The 22029-nt window shown below is 29.3% G+C and overlaps 2 protein-coding genes across 2 annotated transcripts in view; both read left to right on the forward strand.

Moving 5' to 3' along the window:
• Positions 1-22029, forward strand: part of LOC18110625 (uncharacterized) — a 75653-nt gene that overhangs the window by 6545 nt on the left and 47079 nt on the right. The gene's annotated exons all lie outside the window — the stretch shown is intronic.
• LOC112325153 (uncharacterized) lies at positions 1533-3168 on the forward strand. The gene is made up of 2 exons (XM_024590830.2): positions 1533-2060; positions 2729-3168. Exons 1-2 carry the CDS (start codon positions 1587-1589, stop codon positions 2858-2860), a joined length of 606 nt encoding a protein of 201 aa, XP_024446598.1. The 5' UTR covers positions 1533-1586; the 3' UTR covers positions 2861-3168.

Raw genomic sequence — 22029 nt, forward strand, 5'->3', positions numbered from 1 at the left:
ATTTGTCCAATAATGATTTGATTTGACCTTGAATCTGCATTGTCTCTCCAAGTTTGGGTATAATGAGCTACAATTAGGCTTCTAATTTGTCTAGAATTGCAGCTTGATCTTCCTATATATTTGAAATCCTTTCTAGCCTACTTTTTCAAGTTGGCAGTCTTCTTGCTTTCTTTACTTTATATTTTTATTTTGGAAAGAAAAAATATGAATTTGAGGAATGATTCAAAAATTGGTTGTTGTTGTTATTATTATTAGCACAATTATTATTATTACTAATTAATATCATCACTATTATTATTACTATTATTATTATTATTATTATTATTATTATTATTATTATTTATTTCCTACAATCATTCATCAAATGCAAATTATAAAATGAAAAAAAAAAAAGTAATCATTCATCAAGTTCCACTAACCTCTTTGCCATGTGAACGTGTTTGTTTTTTCTTTTCCGTGGGATGCGGGCGACATCACCCCCCACTAACTTTTCTAGCATGTTCTAAGAAATGATGCAGTTCTTCATCCTTTGTGACATATCATCAAAAGTTGTGCAGTTTATATAGATGATATGTATCTTTTCATGATTATTTTTTCAGTGCGCATATTAATCAAGTCATTAATAATATTAAAGGATTGTGGTGCAGGAGATTATGAAGATTTGACTAGTCAAAATATAAAAGATATAATTATAGAATAATATAAGTCTAAGAAAAGAGACGGTCGAGTCAAATGATATGTGTAATAAAAACAACTATAATTTTTAACAGTGCTAAAGTCTCATAAATAATACTTTAGGTCTTGTTTTATAATTTTATAATGGACTCCAAGATGCTGGGTTGCATGGTATGATTAGATTTGTTTATGGTAACAGTCAATAGAATTATTGAGGAGAAATAAATAATTCAATTTATGGGTAGGTGGAATCAAAGAAAAGATTCTCTCCAAAACCAAATTTGTGGGGGCCTCTCATAGTAGTAGCTGGGTTTCCTTGGGCTTTGAGTCGCGGCTTCAGTGAACTCCACTTACAGCTGTACAACTCCGACCAACCCGGCAGGTGAATTTAGAATCTTATTGACTTGCTTCAACTGGTTCTGACTAAAAAAAAAATTTATAATTTTTTTTATTTATTTTTATTTATTTTCTATTAAATTTTTTTGGTTAACTTAGATAAAAATCTAGATTCATCTATTTATCGAGTTGATTTGAGCTTAACCTGTCTAAAATCTGATCATTAACCCATTAATTTTTTAAAATATAAAACTAATATAATAATATTTTTTTAATTATTATTTTAAAAAAAAATTAAGATTTGACCCTTTCAATTAATAACCTAACTTTTATAAGTATATTTTATTCAAACCTGATTAGTGATGTTAAAATAAATATAATTATAATTCTGTTATTTTTTATTTGTTTCGTACGAAATATTTTTTTATTTCTAAATAAATTAAAGCTTTTTAGAAAAAAAAAAAAAAAACTGCGCTGTCTTGGTTACTTACCTGTACTATAAATCACTGTCTAATCAGATGGAGACCAAATTCTCTTCGGAGTGTTAAAATTGTAAATCTAAGAAGAAAACAGATATGGAGGGGATTCGTAAGGCTGCTGAAGCTTATTTTGAAAATCAGTCCGATAGGAAAAAGAAAAAGGCCAGAAAAACTTTCAATGCCATGGATAAGAACGGAGACGGGAAAATTAGCCTCCGTGAATACACGGACCATCTCACGAGAAAAAAAGCCACAAACTTCACTCATCAGAACATCTTCGGCGCGCTGGACAAGGACGGCAATGGAAACTTGGATTTTGAGGAAGCAATCGTCTTGTTCTACCTCATGCAGAGTGGAAGAGCTCTAATTTGCAAGTCTTGTAAGACGTTCTTGGCAGGAGCATACTTCAGTTGCTCTCAATGTTTCTTCAATGATTCAGTTAGCACCTATGAAATTTGTTGTGATTGTTATGGTGGTAAAAAGTTCAGACACAACGATGGGCACATCTTCTGCGATCACTATACTTTACTACGTCAAAGCAGGAGTGCGATACAAGCGGCCCCCATAAGGGTAATTTACTGATTTGTTTACTAATTACTATACACTTGCCTAAATTCACTGATTACTCATTGTTTCTGGAGCATTAGGTTTTTTTTTTTTTGCAATTTCAGCTGTCATTTTTTTGTGTTGAGATTTTCTTTTCTTTACATGATCTTTCTAATTCAAACTGTCATGAAATTAAATCAAAGATCAATTTAATGAAATAGAATTTAAGGCTAGTCTTAAAAAAATAATAAAAACAATGACGAAATTTTTGTAATTAGAACTGTGCTTTTATTCATTTTCTTTTGAAAATCTTCATTTTAGTCTACCTAATTTAATGATTTTTATTTATAATTCTGAACTTTATTTTTTAATATTTCAATTCTTTAGTGTTGAGATAAGAGAAAAACTCGGTAAAAAATAAAAAGGGAATTGTAGTAACGATGAGTGCCATTTGAATTCCCATTTTTCGTATTGATTGAAGTTCTTTAATTCTCTGAATGAAGAGATTAATTATATTCTTAGGACTGGCTTCAAAATAACTAATAATTCCCATTTGAATCCTCATATTTTCATTGATAAAATTATTCTCTCTGTCTAATTAATTAATAAATACCATAATATGTTTTAAAAAATGTTTGCGTATAAAAATATGAACTCAGCCTTTACTATATGTGTATTATCTTTAATTTCAGAAGCGAGAGAAGGTGCTTCAATTCCTTAAAAAGGGACTGCTAGTTGCTAGTATCAGTGCTGGTGTTGCTGAATGCATATCTAATGGTGATGATGATGATGATTCATCAAAATTTAACTGTAGCATTATGTGAAAGAAACCAATGATGCATTTTATCACCAGTCAAATGCTTCATTCGTACTGTAATTGCTGATGAGGTAAGAACAAATGACTTGAAACTCTTCAAGTGAAGCTCACATGCATCCAGTACGTAGAGAATAAGCTCAAGTAACTTTTATGGAGTTGTATTTTTGTGTTGCAATTGTATTCTCATGCATTCGATCTCCATATTCTCATGTGTACTTTTGGAGGGCATTGAGAAGTTGTTAGTTTAATCTTAAGCTGCTATTATGTAAAATCATGTTGTTAATGAAGCTTATCTAGCGAAATCATTCAGCACCATCACAAGTATCAAGCTTAAAAAGTTTTCACTTGAAGAGATATGAGATATGTTAGAGAATAATATAAATCATAAGACCTTACCTAGTAGATTAAGAGTTGAGATAATTCTTTAATAAAATTAACTTTAAATAGTTATATAGACATGACTGTCGGATGAGACAAGACACTCTAACTAGTTTTGCATTCCAATGTGTGTGTTTGATTTAAAAAAACATTAAATTTATGTTTTTAATGCTTTTTAGTAATCTTTATATGCTAATATAAAAACAATTTGAAAAAAAAATGATATATTAAAATCATTTTAACAAAACTTCATCACATTCTCAGACACTCGAGCAACTGCTGTCAAAGGTGGAAGATAATCCACAATGTTCTTTAAAACAAAACAGCACCGTTGGATTATCCCTAGCCCAAATGGGGCTCACACACCTTTGCGCCAATCCAACCCTTAATTTTTTGATATCATGCAATAAACCCCTCTCAATTAAACATAATTCTCGGGAGGACTTTTCTCAATTTCATCCCTAGAGATTTCCAATTGAACCCTCAACTTCCAGCGCCTCTTCCAACTTATCCTTGGTTTTAAGATTCATCAATTTGCCTATTAAGTAGCCTTCAAACTTCTAGTATCTTACAATTTGATCTTTAATTTCACCCAATTGAGTTTGAAAAAATTAAATTTAGCCATGTAAAATTTCAATCTTCTCAATTAAGCTCAAATTCACAATTATTTTAAATGAGAATTAAAACAAAATATTTTAAATTTTAATACCTAAATAAATTGAGGTCTCTTCTTCCTACTAAAAATAAATAAATAAATAAACCCACATGTACATTTGAATTTTATATTTTTCTCTTGGAAAATTGTGCTAATTGGTATGTGAATGTGGTCCACCTCTTATCATCCAAGATTTGAATTTTAAAAAAGATTGTAAGAAAATATTTTAAAAAACAAATTCAAGCAGGGACTTAGTCTCAATGTAAAAAACTAATTCAAATATATTATTACTTTTAATGTTTAAAAACTATATATTTATATGGAGTTGACTTTCAAGAATTTTTATTTTTTCCTCGAAGAGTCAAGATAAACTAATGGCTATATATCAGTAGAATTGCATTCAAATTTAATTTATCATATTGTTTTTAAAATATTCAAGATGATGTGAATGCTTATAGAAAACTTTTCAATTTAAAAAACAATATATAGAAAGTTGTTTCCAAATTCTTATTGTAAGAAAACACAAACCAGGTTTTAATTCATCTGATTTTTCGTCTTTTTATTTTTCGTTTTAAAACAAAGCTAAAAAAAACACTTTATCTTTGAAAAACTATGGTTAATAAGCATGCTTTTTTAAAATTTTCATGAAAGATTCCCTTTTATAATATAAATATAAAGTTACAAATAGAAATAAGAAATAAGAAATAAGAAATAATTTAAAAGTTGGTATGAAATAGGAAATATGGATTGGAATATTTGAATGCGGAGTAGCTGGGGTTGAAATATTTTTTGATAAATATATTATTTTTAATAATTTGATTGCATTTAAGAAATACGTTAGAATACTATTATTATTATTTTTATTGTTATACAAAAATTGGAACATTTATTTAATCTAGAAAATAAAGTTTTTTTTTTTGCATGATATAGCGAGGTCATTTTAAAAATTAATTTTTATTTAGTTTTGTAGAAATAAAGAAATACTAGACAAAAATTAATGATTTAAATTTTAGAGTAAAAACTATATTTACAAAGATCAAATTATCTCTTCTTATTTATGCATTTATTTATTTGATTTAATAATTTCATGATTTTTTTTATCAATAACATTATGTTTTGAATAAGAATTTAAATAAATTAAACTAAAACTAGATAAGAATTTAATTTTTTAAAATTTATAAGAAAAAATATATTTCTTTAGATAAAATTTCATTTTTGTTACTCATTTATTTATTTTTATTTTTGTGGAAATTTGTTTTTTATCAAAAGCCTGGTTTTTCATATAAAAATTTATAATGATATGTAAGTCGATTTTCAACAAAGAAATAAAATTTTATGAAAAACTATGGTTAATAAGCATGCTTTTTTAAAATTTTCATGAAAGATTCCCTTTTATAATATAAATATAAAGTTACAAATAGAAATAAGAAGTAAGAAATAATTTAAAAGTTGGTATGAAATAGGAAATATGGATTGGAATATTTGAATGCGGAGTAGTCGGGGTTGAAATATGTTTTGATAAATATATTATTTTTAATAATTTGATTGCATTTAAGAAATACGATAGAATACTATTATTATTATTTTTATTATTATACAAAAATTGGAACATTTATTTAATCTAGAAAATAAAGTTTTTTTTTTTGCACGATATAGCGAGGTCATTTTAAAAATTAATTTTTATTTAGTTTTGTAGAAATAAAGAAATACTAGACAAAAATTAATGATTTAAATTTTAGAGTAAAAACTATATTTACAAAGATCAAATTATCTCTTCTTATTTATGCATTTATTTATTTGATTTAATAATTTCATGATTTTTTTTATCAATAACATTATGTTTTGAATAAGAATTTAAATAAATTAAACTAAAACTAGATAAGAATTTAATTTTTAAAATTTATAAGAAAAAATATATTTCTTTAGATAAAATTTCATTTTTGTTACTCATTTATTTATTTTTATTTTTGTGGAAATTTGTTTTTTATCAAAAGCCTGGTTTTTCATATAAAAATTTATAATGATATGTAAGTCGATTTTCAACAAAGAAATAAAATTTTATGCAAATCAATAAAATAATAATTAATTCAATATAAAAAAATTGATAATAAAATATATTTTTATTGAATATTTATGCGTATGTTAACAATATTATGGATATTAGTTTAATATATAATTATCAAAACAATTATAAATATAACCATAAAAATTTCTAAAATAATTTTTAAATATCATTATTGAATAATTTTTGAAACATGAGCAAAAGTATTTGTTTAAAGAAGATTTTATTTTAAAATATAAAGATTTTATATAAACAAAATAGAAGGTAAGAGCGAAGAGAGGCCATATAGGTATGGGTATGGCCTACACTACTAAGCTCGAAAACATTGACAAGTATTTTTAATAAACAAATAATATATTGTCTGTCTAGATAAATAATGTATTGTCTGTCATAACAAATTTTAGTAATCGGAGATGGTTAAAAAATTGAGTTTTTGGGATATTTGGACCTGAAAAACCTTAAATTTCAACTTATTTTTATCTAAAAGTATCTTATTACAATACTTAAAAACTCCATTAAAAGCCCTAAAACACTCACTAATGAATCTAAAAACTGAAAAACAAACTGAATAAAAAAAATTAGTTATGAATTGTGATTGCTAGCATGAGTAAAGATCAAAACCATTAAATGAATACCATTTGTAGCTAGTTAATTTTCTTTCCTCTCTTAATATTCAAGAATTGAAAAATAATAAAAATAAAATTTAGAACCAAAATATAAATATGTACAACTAAAAAAAAAATGAAGGGACAAATTATACTTTTAGGGATAATTACAAAAACGATCTTTTATAGTTTGATCATGTTTACTTGTTGTATTTGGAGATATTATACTTTACATCATAGGTTTTATATGTTAAATAGAAGTTTACATCCTCAACCTCGCTAGCAAAAGTTTTTTAAAAAGATGTATGAATTTTTATAAGTTTTTCATTATATTCAATTTAATGACTAAAGAACTCCTAAAGCCTCAAAATAATAAAATTGTCATCCATTTTACCATTGCTATAAATTAAAAAACAAATATTATTACCTACATTCAATTTAATTACAAAAATGCAATCAAAACATGTTTATAACAAGATTGCTTCCTTTTCCATAACCATTTGGTGTAAACCTATAAACGCAGTTTTTAATGATTTTTCATGAATACTAGATGAATTGAAGAAAATAAAAGATGAAGTAGGAACAATTTGGATCAAAAATCACAATATAGATGCCACTTTTACAAGTATTGAGTTGTTGTTGATAAGTATTTTAGTATGTGTGGTGTTATTGTTCCTAACTATGATCTTTCTCGTGTTCAACAAATGAAACATATGTATTCTCTTTTTAACAAAATGCAAGAAACATTAATATATTATATAGAAAAAGCATGCACATCAAGGTAATAAATATCCAAAATTTAAACATGTCATTACATCCACATTGATCCATGATATTCAAGCTCTTGTTGCTTTAAGAATAAAAAAATGAGCACATAAAACAAACACATGTGATTTCATGGCCATATTGATCTCAATGCATGGTATTTGGGTATACTGTTAAGAAGGGAAAATGTCAGCACCAATCTACAATTTTAAAAAAAATCATTGTTTAATAATTGCATAATTTATAAACTAATTGGACTAAACTTGAATATTATGAAGGACCAACATGTGTTCGTGTGTGTGTGTGGAGGATGAACCGATCCTACTTTTATCACCTCTTGAACCTCTGTCAGCCAATCTTCCACCTCTGTTAAGCCCTCTTCCACCTCTAGCAACCCTTCTTTCCACTTTGGCAATTTCTCTTCCACTAGATTTCATAGCAACCTCAGCTCTTTCCTTTTTGAAATTACCACTTTCAGCTCTCTAATCATCATTCAATCCTCTAATTTGTTCACTATTATCTCTTTGGCAGATCTCTAAATTGTGGTCATATTGCTTACAAATATTGAACGTAACTGTGGTTGCCTTTTTTTCTTATATTAGAATGTTGATCTTCTCCTAGTTTCTTTTGTCTATTTTTTCTCAGTCTCCTAACACTTCTTTTAAGGTTTGGAGGTAAAACAATGAAATCATTTTCTTTAAGATCTAAATCAACTTCTTGTAATGGGTGAACTGTTTGAAAGTAAAACAATATTGTTATAGCACTTTTTTTTTTATCATGTCGTTTCAATTCCTTCTTTTCTACTCCTCAACAAAACAAATAATGAATAGTAGTGATATAATATCACTTTTGTCTATTTTGTTTTATGTAAAATCAAAGCTTAAAGTTGCTGCTAATTCTTCCTTTTTAAAGGCTATGCTAATTTTGGACTAAAAAATTAACAAATACAATAGAATTACTGATGAAAATACCCCGTTGATGAAAATAGTAATATTACATATCCATTGGACATTACTGACTTGAATAGAGATGAAATATGTGTCATAAATAATTGAAAAATCAAACCGACGTTGAATAAAGATGAAGTATGTGTCGTAAATAACCATCTAGGTGGTAGTCCAGTGGTAAGAGCTTGGGACCAAGAGGTTTGCTCCCTCTGTGGTCTCAGGTTCGAGCCCTGTGGTTGCTCATATGATGGCCACTGGAGGCTTATATGGTCGTTAACTTCAGGGCCCGTGGGATTAGTCGAGGTGCGCGCAAGCTGACCCGGACACCCACGTTAAACTAAAAAGTATGTGTCGTAAATAATTAAAAACTCAATAAATATTTCATTGGCATGTAGTGATTTACCTGGACAGATAGTGGGTTTTATCAATAATATTGTGGTTACATTCATTGCTGCCGTCAATTGTCACTACGGAGAAGTTGGAGGATGATACCAGGATAATAGCAACAATTCACTCACATAAAGGATAGTGTAGTATATGCTGTAGTATATGCTCACCACTATGTACAAAACCAAAGATATATATACACACAAACAAATAACCCGTCACTTTAAAGATACATATTTTCTCATCACTTTAGAAATACAAAAAAATATTTAGTACACGATTCAAATGATAATCAGATACTTGGAACAAGTGTAGAGAAAAAACAAAAATGATATAATTGAGATCACAATAAATAACTTTGACACAAATCTAGAAAAATAATCATAGTTGTCAAACCCGGTCTTGGGGTCGATCTAAGAAAATAAAAAAAATTGTTTTGGGTTTCAATATCCCTAATAAAAAATTTAAGAAACGGTCTATATGGATGTAGGCTATACATGTTTTAAATAATTAAATTTAAAAGATTATTTCAAAATATTTTTTATCCTATATTGTAACTTTTAAGTTGAAGTATTTAAACAAAAAAGTTTCGTACACAAAATTGGAAAAGCACATCTTTCTTATTGTGAACATGAAGTATATATACTAATGGGCTTCAAATCTCATATTAGAAAAATAAAAGCCTTTTCTAGTGTTTATATAGTGAACTTTGATATGAGCGTAACCAACAAGAAAATGGTGGTAGACTCGTGCGCATAAGGTTGGGTCGAGCTAGTGTAAAACCTCTGATCTCCCCCATGTGCGCGAAGCAACGCCTATACTATCTGAACCTTCCATTTTGTTCTTACCTCTCCTAATTGATTTAATGTTTTTCACCTTTTTATACAATTGGGATCATTTAAACAATATCCACTAGGGAAGTTTTGTTTTTTATAGTATTGGACTAAGCTTTGTGTGTTTTATGTGGTTTATGCAATTTGATGTGTTTAAATTTTTGCATTTGGCTTATTTCTTTATTTTATTTTATTTACTCTTTAGCATATTTTATCTTGTCCATGCATGTATGTTGGATACAAATGAATGTCTTCATGCATCATTAGTTTATTTGTGATAGATCGCTTCAGAATGCATACACATGGAAATTTTAGGCTAACTGAGGGACTAATAGCTTACCTTATAACATTTAGTTTGTGTGTTTCCAACTCTTCACTGAGTGTTTAGACTGGTAATGATTGGTATACATGCTATTTTATTACCTACTAAGCCCCCATATTGTCTTTATAAGGGTGATCACTAGAACAACAAACCCTTTTAAGAGACCAAGCCAAGTAGTAAATCTACCACCTGTCTCACGTAAAAGGATTAAAACCTACATTTATGGTGTATTGTAATCACCCAACAAAACAAAAGTAAAGCCAGAAATGACTCCACCGTAGTTGCAAATTTCTAAAGTGGAAATGACACGGTTTTCGTTACTGGTTCCCGAATCGGCAGCGACACAGTTTTCGTTGCCGGTTTCTGAATACGTAGCGCGTCATAGTTTTCGTTGCTGATTTTTTAGTCGGCAAGAACACAGTTTTCGTTGTTGATTTTTGAATCGGTAGCGCATCACAATTTTTATTGTCGATTTATGAGTCGACAGTGACACGGTTTTTGTTGTTGATTCTTGAATCAACAGCGCATCATAGTTTTTGTTATCGGTTCTGGAATCGGCAATGACACAGTTTTCGTTGCTGATTTCTAAGTCGACAGTGACACAATTTTCGTTGCTGATTTCTGAATCGACAGTGTGTCACAACTTTCATTGTCGATTTCTGAGTCGGAATGACACAGTTTTCATTGTTGATTTTTTAGTCGGCAGCGACACAATTTTTTTTACTATTTCTGAGTCAACGACGGCTGCGTGTGCCGATGAATCCATGCGTTTTGTAAAACCTAACAAAAAACTTAGTTCTTTGTTATGTAAAACCCGATGAATTTTATCTTTGGCCGATCTATATTACCAAAAACTTAGTCAATTAGGTGTTCAATCAAAGGTTTAAAGTGAAAAGAAAAACCTAGAAAGATCCTTCATCTCAACCTCTAAGAGCAAAAATCTCTGATAGCATAACTCATGATGGAAGAATAGTAAAAGAAGATGAAGGGGCATAAGTGATCCTAGACCTATCAAAACCCTCAAACACCATTTGAACCTGTGAATTTCTTTTCTTTGGTAGCCATGCAACTCAGCCTCCATTATGTGCTTTGAAAAGTTAATTCTAATCAAGCAAAAGGGAAAGATTGATAAATAACGCTCTCTAAACTTAAAAAATCATTTATGAGAGTCATGATGAAATGGACAACTATACATTTTTGTTCACATTGAGAAAATCCAAACACAAGACTTCAAATGAGTATTTGATCCTTCTTGAACCCAATGCAAAATAGGTTATCTCCTAAACCAATCCCCATGATGAAATACCTTTCTTTAAAGACCGATACAAATCATGAAAGTTATATGAACATTATTATTTGACCTGTTTTTGAATGGACAGGTCGCCCATAAAAATAAACTAGTGTTTGAATTTCAAAATGGGTAGGTTGCTCATGAAAATATTCTAGTTTTTGAATTTGAAAAGGGTAGGTCGTTCGTGAAAATATACCAGTTTTTTAATGGACAGGTCGGCCGTGAAAATAAATCAGTGTTTTAATTTCAAAATGGACAGATCGCTCATGATAATATACTAGTATTTTAAAAACAAAATTCAAAAAAGGGAGGTAGGTTGTCATAGCCCAAATTTTGGTTTTTGCTTTTTTTTTTTATATGAAAAAAATTAAAATTCAGGTCGAGACAACACAAGTTAGAAGTTTTTAGGGTTTAATCATGGTGGAATTTTGACTTTAGAAGTTAATTTTGAAAGAATTAACAAGTCTGTGGTTTCGATTAAACTTTGATTCAGTTTAATTAATGACATCAAGAGTTTAATTGAAGAATTAATAAGTTTGGGGACTTAATTGAGCTTAGAATTAGTTTAATTAATAAAATCAGGGGTATAATTGAAAAAATATTAAATTCTAAACTAATTTAAGTCAAAATCGCAAGAAATTAAAGTTCAATGACCAAAATACAAAGACGGGGTACTGTAGGGAGCTTAATTGATTTATTCCAAGGGTAATTTTGAAAAAATTAAAAGTTAAAAAGTCAATTAGGGATTAAATCGATTTAAAATTGAAGTCAAGGACCGTTTTGGAAAAGACACCAAGATCCTGGGGTCTAATCATAGTTTTCCCAGGGGGCCTGTTTAAAGAATTCCAAAAGTTCAAGGACCAAATTGAAAATGGTCATCCCAGTCCAACACGACGCCGTTTCAAACATGCACTGTTCTTCTTCCTTCTCTGACGCTGAAAGTCCACCTGCAAAGAAGGAAAGGAAATTATGAAATGCCGGCACCCCAGTCCAACCAAAACACAAATTGCAAATCCTATCTTCACGAAGATTACAACCCTGGGGAGATAAGGATGAGATTTCATGCCCTCGTGCTTATAAAAGGGAAGAACAGGGGAGATCGCAGGGGGAGAAAAAAAAGGAGAAAAAGCTGGGAAAACAAAAGGAAGAACACTAGCCAAAAGCCTAAGAAACGGAGACCAGAAATATGACTTAACAACTTAGAATCCAGACGAAAAAACAAAAAACCCAGAACACAGACGCAAAAAACAATGAAAAGAAAAAACAGAGAAAAGAAAGGAACAGAGAAGGTAGGGAAAAAAAATAAAACAGAAGCCAAAGAAAAGAAGAGATAAAAGAAGAGGGAAGGAGCAGGAGCAGGACAGGACAGAAGCAGCCCGAGCGACAAGCGACTCCACGCCTTTGCCGCCAGCACAGGTAAGCTTCTTCCTCCCCACTCTTCTTGCAAATTTAATTAACTCCTCACTGTACACGCGTGATCCTCGCGTGACTACTGCCTGGACCGGTTTCTGGTCTGTACCAGTAACATGGCCGGGACTGCTTAGCTATACCCAGCCCAACATAAAAAAAGAGTAGTCTGGGCCTCAAGCCTAGCCAGCCAGACAGACTATGCTTTGGTAAAACACACTCTTATGTCTTATTCATATATTTTATTCCCTTTTTATTATGATATTTATCCAAATGAGTCCCATTTAAATATTAGAAAATTTCAAAAATATTTTAGGATCTCATTGATTTATTTGTGAGCCCGTCGCGCTTTCTTTATATTTTTTCTTTGTGTTTTTTTTTTTTTTGCTCTATGTTTTGTGGACCAATACTGTTAAATGCAAATTTGCTGTGTAATTTTTCTTTTTTAGGCTTGTCTAAAAAGAGTAAATAATTAAAAGGGAAAAAAAAAGGAAAAGCCATAGAAAATTTATTACTCCTTAAACATTTCAAAATTTTGTGAACTTATTTATTGGTGTTAGAGTCAGGAATATCATATTCTTTTGGGTTTGTGCAATATTTACCAATACCAGAGTTGAAAATATTCATAGGTATTGTTCATTGATGCTAGAGTCAGGAATATGATAAGAAATAAAAAAAAGGGAAAGTACAACTCTTTGCAATTTTAGAGAAAACCAGCAATGTAGTTTGCGTCAGGTAGGACGTTTAAGGGGTGATAGTATCTTTCCTTTCGCGTAACCAGTCTTATGCCAAATAATCTTTATTGACCAGTTAGGATTCCTAGTAACCATAATATTAGGTGGCGACTCCTTGAACTAAACATTTTCTCAAAAAACGAGATGTCAGATATTCGTTCTTTGCCCGATAAATAAACAAGAGATGGTTTTTTAATCAGTCACCACGATGTTCGGGTGTGACATAGGTCACTTGTGATAACAAGACCATTTTTTCAAAACAAAAAGTGAAGTCTTTGGATGGGTGCATCACATAAAAAATATAGAAAAATAAGCATTGTAAAGAGGGGGCATGTGTTGCTACCCATTTTTTACCATATAAAAAATAAAAGAAAAATATAGAAAAAAAAATAAATCTAAAATATAAGAGGATACATATGAAGAAATCCTAAAAGACTGCCCAAGTTAGTGGTGAAGGACCAAAATGACAAATGAAAAAGTTAGAGGACAAAAATATACAAGATTGGCAAAATTAACAACCCAATTTTGATTGACAAAAGGCCTCATTGGTGAAAATATTTTTATTTGGGGTAAAGAAATGAAAATTTTGATGTTTAAGGACCCAATCAGGATTTTGAAAGACTTAATTAATTTTATTAAAGACTTAATTGCAAGGAAAATCAGTTTTTGAAGTTAATTTGGATGTTAATTGAAAACAATTGAAGTTTAGGGACTGAAATTGGATTTTGGGAATCTTAATTGGTTTAATCAAGGGCTTGATTGCATAAAATTCAAAGTTTGATGGACAATTAAGGACTTAATTGAACAAATTAGAAACCAATGACTAACTTGCAAAAGGCGTATGATTTCGAGGACTAAAATTAGTGAAAATCAAGGACTAAATCAAAGAAAATTAAAAGTTTGATAGTTGTCTAGAGGTCTAATTAAACAAATAAAAAATCAAGGACCAAATTATAAAAGACGCTCAAATTTAAAGCTGGCAATTGAACTTGACATGGGTGAAAATGCATGAAATTAAGAGTTCAGGAAGAAATTAAGGGCCAAATGAAAAGAAATTGGAAGAATAAGGATTCAATTAAAGTTTTCTAAATCCCAAATTAAAAACCCTAATATGTAGTTTTTAGCCAAAACAACATTGTTCAGGGTACTATGCATCTTCTTCTTCAATAGTTTTAGCTAGTCAAGTAGGTATTTTAAGATGAATGAATGTGGCATTTCCGACCACCTCTGAGGCTAAAATAACCACCATTCAACTGAGAAACACCCCCTTGATAACCCCATTTCCATGAAATCAAACATATACATTCAATTTTCTCCAATGATCTCAACAACATCTTATCTTTATTCAGCCATTACTGCACATTCAAATTCCATACTAATTGATCTGACACTTTCAAGTGGTCTCCTGCAATGTTGACATTGGAGTTGCTCCAGCAATGCCACGAAAGTGACCAACTCAGTCAGCCTAGACTGAGACGCTCATTTGCACAAAATCATCTAACTTTTTGTGTGTTTATACTTAAAAAAAATCCCCAAAGGGTTCTTATTATGGGTTTAAAATAAAACCCTTCTCTTAAGATCAAAAGGCCAGAAATACTTCACCTTAGCCTCTAAGTTAGTTACAAAACAATCTAAATCCAAAACCATTGTATAACAACCCCTCATTCATATGACTTAAACCAAAAGCAAGAACATAATAATATAGTTAAGATTTTTGTACTATCCTTGATAATAATAAAAGTCAATATTATGAAAAATTGGAGAAAATGATAAATTAAATTATAACATAATGATAGATTTTATAATTTGAATAATAAAATGTTTTTGTACGAGTGTTAAAATAAAAATTTTAAAAATACAGAAATGCGAATAAAATTTTAATGAAACTGAAAGTACTAGCGTGTAACTTAATGAAATTTGAAATATCTTGAGTAAGATTTGGTATAAACAGGCGTCAAGATTTAGAAAATTTTACCTGAAAAATCATAAAAGTTACTATTGAGGGACATAGAAAGAATTTGTAAAAAAGTTATGTTTATATATATGTACGCGCGCGTGCATAAGCGTATGTGTGTGGAAAGGAAGAAAAAAAAACTAAAAAAAACTTGATTGTTTCAAAAGAGAAGGGGAAGCATTAATATGTTAAGATTACATTTGAGTTTGATTTGAAATTTGCCAAATATGGCAGCATGGTTTTGGTGTTCTTTTGTTTTAGTTAATGCATGTTTCTGAGTTTTTCTTTTTTTGTCCTAGTTAAAGTTTTAGAAAGATTTTTTTAAATCCAAATTGCGTGAATATATAGGCTGTTTTAAGTTGGTAATTTTAAAGATTGGAATTTGATGCATATTTATGATGATTTGTTGTTTTTGTGAGTTTTTTTTTTTTATTTAAGTAAGTTTGGTTTTGATAATGTGTCTTGTTGGAACCAAGAAACCATGTTTTAGAAGTAAAAAATAATCATTCTGGGTTTGGACAGTGGCTAGGTTTTCTGGGTTTGATTTTTTAGGTTTAAGGCAATGTTTTTCTTGTTCAAGGGAAGAACATTACCTTAAACCTTTATTTGGACCATTTTTGTCCATTTATTTGAACATAAACCTTCATTATGCATGATTAACCAATAATGTGGTGTTTTTTGTCATTAACAACACGTTATGGTTTATGATTCTATGGTTTCGGTTTCAAATCAAAATTCATTTTGATAAAATCAAGATTTTTAAGTGAAAATCAATGTGATTTGATTGTATTTTTACCATAATATACGAGTTGTAGAAAACTCTCCCGCCTACCTCGTGTAGGGTATGTAGGTGTGATAATATCTTTCCTAGCTATAACCAATCCCTTACCCTTAAAATTCTGATAAAACCAGTACACCCAGGTCTCCAAGTGACTTTGAATCAAACAACTAGGTGGCAACTTCCTGACCCCCAGACGTCAAGCTTCCACGTGCAACAATTATTTTTTTTAAGTGATTTAATTACTATCCATTATCAGCACTATTATTATTATTATTATTATTATTATTATTATTATTATTATTATCAATATCAATAATACTAGTAGTAATACTACTGTTAATACTAATGATAATAGTAGTACAATTATTATAACAATGTATCCATGCATATCTTTCATAGACATAATATCTTACTTTCAAACTAAATCTCTTTTTAAACAAGCCATTTAAATCTAAATCCAGCTTTTATAAAAAATTATTTTCTGCAATCATTCATCAAAATAAAATTATAAAATGAAAAAAAAAAGAGTAATCATTCATCAAATTCCAGTAACCCCTCTGTCATGTGAGCGTGTTTGTTTGTTTTTTCTTGGGATGCAGACGATATCTTCCCCTACTAACTTTTCTAGCATGTCCTAAAAACTATGAAGTTTTCCATCCTCTCTGACATGTCATCGACAGAAATGTGGTTTCATGATTATCTTTTTAGTGCACATGTCAATCAAGGTCAATAACAATCAAGGTTAATAATGAAACCAAAGGTCATTATTCGTATTACTGTTAATAATAATGATAATAGTAGTACAATTATTATTAACAATGTATCCTTACATATCTTTCATGGACATTATATATTATTATCAAACTAAATCTCTTTGATTCTTATTTTAAACAAGCCATTTATATCTAAATCGAGCATTTATAAAAATTTATTTCCAGCAATCATTCATCAAATTAAAATTATAAAATAAAAAAGAAGTAATCATTCATCAAGTTCGAGTAACCTCTTTGTCATGTGAGTGCGGGGTTTTTTTTTTTTTTTGTAGGATGCAGAAAACATCTCCACAACTAACATTTCTGGTATGTCTTAAAAAACTGTGCAGTTTTCCATCCTCTCAACATGTCATCGAAAGCTGAGCGGTTTCATGATTATCTTTTTGGTGCACATATCAATCATGGTCAATAACAATCAAGGTTAATAAAGAAACCAAAGGTCATTAGTAATATTATTTTTAATAATAACGATAATAGTAGTACTATTATTATTAACAATATTTCCTTGCATATGTATCATGGACAGTATATCTTATTTTTAATCTAAATCTCTTTTATTCATATTTCAAACAAGCCATTTAAATCTAATTCGTGCATTTATAAAAATTTATTTTCTGCCATCATTCATCAAATTAAAATTATAAAATGAAAAAAAAAAGTAACCATTCATCAAGTTCCAGTAACCCCTCTGTCATGTCAGCGTGTTTGTTTGTTTTTTCTTGGGATGCGAATGATATCTCCCCCCACTAACTTTTCTGGCATGTCCTGAAAAACTGTAAAGTTTTCCATCCTCTTTGACATGTCATCAAGAGCTGTGCGGTTTAATGATTATCTTTTTGGTGCACATGCCAATCAAGGTTAATAAAGAAACCAAAGGGCATTAGTAATATTATTGTTAATAATAATCATAATAGTAGTACAATTATTATTCAATGTATACAATTATTATTCAATGTATTCTTGCAATCTTTCATGGACATTTTATCTTATTTTCAAACTAAATCTTTATGGTTCATATTTTAAACATGCCATTTATATCGAAATCAAGCATTTATAAAAATTTACTTCCTACAAAAATTCATCAAATTAAAATTATAAAATAAGAAAATGACCAATCATTCATCAAGTTCTAGTAACCTCTCTATCATGTGAGCGCTTTTATTTTTTTTTCTGGGATGCAGACAACATCTCCCCTACTAAATTTTCTAGCATGTCCTAAAAAACTATGCAGTTTGCCATCCTTTCTGACATGTCATCAAAAGCTGTAGGGTTTCATGATTATCTTTTTGGTGCCATTGTCAAACAAGGTCAATAACAATCAAGGTTAATAAAGAAACCAAAGGTCATTAGTAATATTACTGTTAATAATAATGATAATAGTAGTACTATTATTATTAACAATGTTTCCTTGCATATGTTTCATGGACTATATATATTATGTTCAATCTATATCTCTTTAATTCATATTTTAAACAAGTCATTTATGTCTAAATCGTGCATTTATATAAATTTATTTCCTACAATCATTCATCAAATTAAAATTATAAAATAAGAAAAGGAGCAATCATTTATCAAGTTCTAATAACCTCTATGTCATGTAAGCGCGTTTGTTTTTTTTCTTGGGATGCAGACAACATCTCCCCCACTAACTTTTCTGGCATGTCCAGTAAAGCTGTGCAGTTTACTAGCCTCTCTAACATGTCATCAAAAGCTATATGGTTTCATGATTATCTTTTTCGTGCACATACCAATCAAGCTCAATATAACAATCAAGGTTAATAAAGAAACCAAAGGTCATTAGTAATATTATTGTTAATAATAATGATAATAGTAGTACAATTATTGTTAACAATGTACTTTCATGCACATTTTATCTTATTTTCAAACTAAATCTCTTTGATTCAAATTTTAAACAAGCCATTTATATCTAAATCATGCATTTATACAAATTTATTTCCAGCAATCATTCATCAAATTAAAATTATAAAAAAAGAGTAATCATTCATCAAGTTCTAGTAACATCTCTGTCATGTGAGCGCGTTTGTTATTTTTTCATGGGATGCAGACAACATCTCCCCCACTAACTTTTCTGGCATGTCCTAAAAAACTAAGCAGTTTGCCATCCTCTCTAACATGTCATCAAAAGTTATAGGGTATCATGATTATCTTTTTAATGCACATGCCAATCAAGGTCAATAACAATCAAGGTTAATAAAAAAAACCAAAGGTCAGTAGTAATATGACTGTTAATAATAATGATAATATTAGTACTATTATTGTTAACAATGTCTCCTTGCATATGTTTCATGGACAATATATCTTATGTTCAATATTAATCTCTTTGATTCATATTTTAAACAAGCGATTTATATCTAAATTTTGCATTTATAAAAATTTATTTTCTGCAATCATTTATCAAATTAAAATTATAAAATAAAAAATTGAGTAATCATTCATCAAGTTCTAGTAACCTCTCTCTCAAGTGAGTATGTTTGTTTTTTTTTTTCTTGTGATGCAGACAACATCTCCCCCATTAACATTTTTGGCATGTCCTAAAAAACTATGTTGTTTTCCATCCATTCCGACATTACATGGAAAGTTGTGCGGTTTCATGATTATGTTTTTGGTGCACATATCAATCAAGGTCAATAACAATCAAGGTTAATAAAGAAACCAAAGGTCATTAGTAATATTACTGTTAATAATAATGATAATAATAGTACTATTATTATTAACAATGTTTCCTTGCATATGTTTCATAGACAATATATCTTATATTTAATCTAAATCTCTTTGATTCATCTTTTAAACAAGTCATTTATATCTAAATCGTGCATTTATAAACATTTATTTCCTGCAATCATTCATCAAATTAAAATTATAGAATAAAAAAAAGGATTAATCATTCATCAAGTTCCAGTAACTTCTCTGTCATGTGAGCGTGTTTGTTTTTTTTTGTGGGACGCAGACAACATCTCCCCCACTAACATTTCTGGCATGTCCTAAAAAAGTGTGCAATTTTCCATCCTCTCTAACATATCATGGAAAAGCTGTGCGGTTTCATGATTGTCTTTTGGTGTATATGTCAATCATGGTAAATAACAATCAAGGTTAATAAAGAAACCAAAGGTTATTAGTAATATTTTTGTTAATAATAATGATAATACTAGTACAATTATTATTAACAATTTGTCCTTACATATCTTTCATGGATATTTTATCTTATTTTCAAACTAAATCTCTTTGATTCATATTTTAAACAAGCCATTTATATCTAAATCTTGCTTTTATTTTAATTTATATCCTGCAATCATTCATCAAATTAAAATTATATATATATATATATATATAAAGAGTAAACATTAATCAAATTCTAGTAACCTCTCTCTAATGTGAGTGCGTTTGTTATTTTTTTCTGGGATGCAGACAACATCTCCCCCACTAACGTTTCTGACATGTCTTAAAAATCTTAGAAGTTTGCCATCCTCTCTGACATGTCATCAAAAGCTGTAGGGTATCATGATTATCTTTTTAATGCACATGCCAATCAAGGTCAATAACAATCAAGGTTAATAAAAAAACCAAAAGTCATTAGTAATATTACTCTTAATAATAATGATAATAGTTGTACTATTATTATTAACAATGTTTCCTTGCATATGTTTCATAGACAATATATTTTATGTTCATTCTAAATCTCTTTGATTCATATTTTAAACAAGCGATTTTTATCTAAATCATGATTTTATAAAAACTTATTTCCTGCAATCATTCATCAAATTAAAATTATAAAATTAAAAGGAGTACTCATTCATTAAGTTCTAGTAACCTTTCTGTCATGTGAGTGTGTTAGTTTTTTTTTCATGGGATGTACACAACATCCCCCCACTAACATTTCTGGCATGCCCTAAAAAAGTGTGCAGTTTTCCATCCTCTCTAACATGTCATTGAAAGTTGTGCAGTTTCATGAATATCTTTTTAGTGTGCATGCCAATCAAGGGAAAAAACAATCAAGGTTAATAAAGAAACCAAAGGTCATTAGTAATATTAGTGTTAATAATAATGATAATAGTAGTACAATTATTATTAACAATGTATCCTTGCATATCTTTCATGAACATTATATTTTATTTTCAAACTAAATCTTTTTTATTCATATTTTAAACAAGCCAATTATATCTAAATCGTGCGTTTATATAAATTTATTTCCTGCAATCATTCATGAAATTAAAATTACAAAATGAAAAAAAAAAAAGTAATCATTCATCAAGTTCCAGAAACCTCTCTATCATTTGAGCGCGTTTGTTTTTTTTTTCTTGGGATGCAGACAACATTTCCCCCACTAACATTTTTGGCATGTCCTAAAAAACTATGTTGTTTTCCATCCATTCTGACGTGACATGAAAAGTTGTGCCATTTCATGATTATCTTTTTGGTGCATATATCAATCAAGGTCAATAACAATCAAGGTTAATAAAGAAACCAAAAGTCATTAGTAAGATTATTGTTAATAATAATGATAATAGTAGTACAATTATTATTATTAACAACGTATCCTTGCATATCTTTCATGGACATTATATCTTATTTTCAAACTAAATCTTTTTTATTCATGTTTTAAACAAGCCAATTATATCTAAATCGTGCGTTTATAGAATTTTATTTCCTACAATCATTCATGAAATTAAAATTATAAAATAAAAAAGGAGTAATCATTCATCAAGTTCTAGTAACCTCTCTATCAAGTGAGCGTGTTTGTTTTTTTTCTTGGGATGCAGACAACATCTCCCCCACTAACATTTATGGCATGTCTTAAAAGACTATGCAGTTTTCCATCCTCTCTGACATGTCAGGGAAAATCTGTGTGGTTTCATGATTAACTTTTTGGTGCACATGCCAATCAAGGTCAAACATTCATCAAATTAAAATTAAAAAATTAAAAAAGAAGTAATCATTCATTAAGTTCAAGTAACCTCTCCGTCATGTGAACCTGTTAATTTGTTTTTCTTTGGATGTAGACAACATATCCCCCACTAACATTTTTGGCATGTCCTAAAAAACTGTGTAGTTTTCCATCCGCTCTGATATGTCATGGAAAGTTGTGCGGTTTCATGATTATCTTTTTGGTGCATATGTCAATCCAGGTCAATCATTCATCAAATTAAAATTATATATATATATATATATATATAAAAGAGTAATCATTCATCAAGTTCTAGTAACCTCTTTGTCATGGGACCGTGTTTTGTTTTTCTTGGGATGCAGACAACATCTACCCCACT

The sequence above is a fragment of the Populus trichocarpa genome, chromosome 19 (assembly GCF_000002775.5).
Source record: "Populus trichocarpa isolate Nisqually-1 chromosome 19, P.trichocarpa_v4.1, whole genome shotgun sequence".
NCBI classification, from domain to species: Eukaryota; Viridiplantae; Streptophyta; class Magnoliopsida; order Malpighiales; family Salicaceae; genus Populus; species Populus trichocarpa.

Bases quoted from the DNA above. Each gene is read 5' to 3' on its own strand.
- LOC112325153 (XM_024590830.2), top strand. From the start codon at position 1,587: ATGGAGGGGATTCGTAAGGCTGCTGAAGCTTATTTTGAAAATCAGTCC. The intron at 2,061-2,728 runs GTAATTTACTGA...CTTTAATTTCAG, and splicing joins TACAAGCGGCCCCCATAAGG to AAGCGAGAGAAGGTGCTTCA.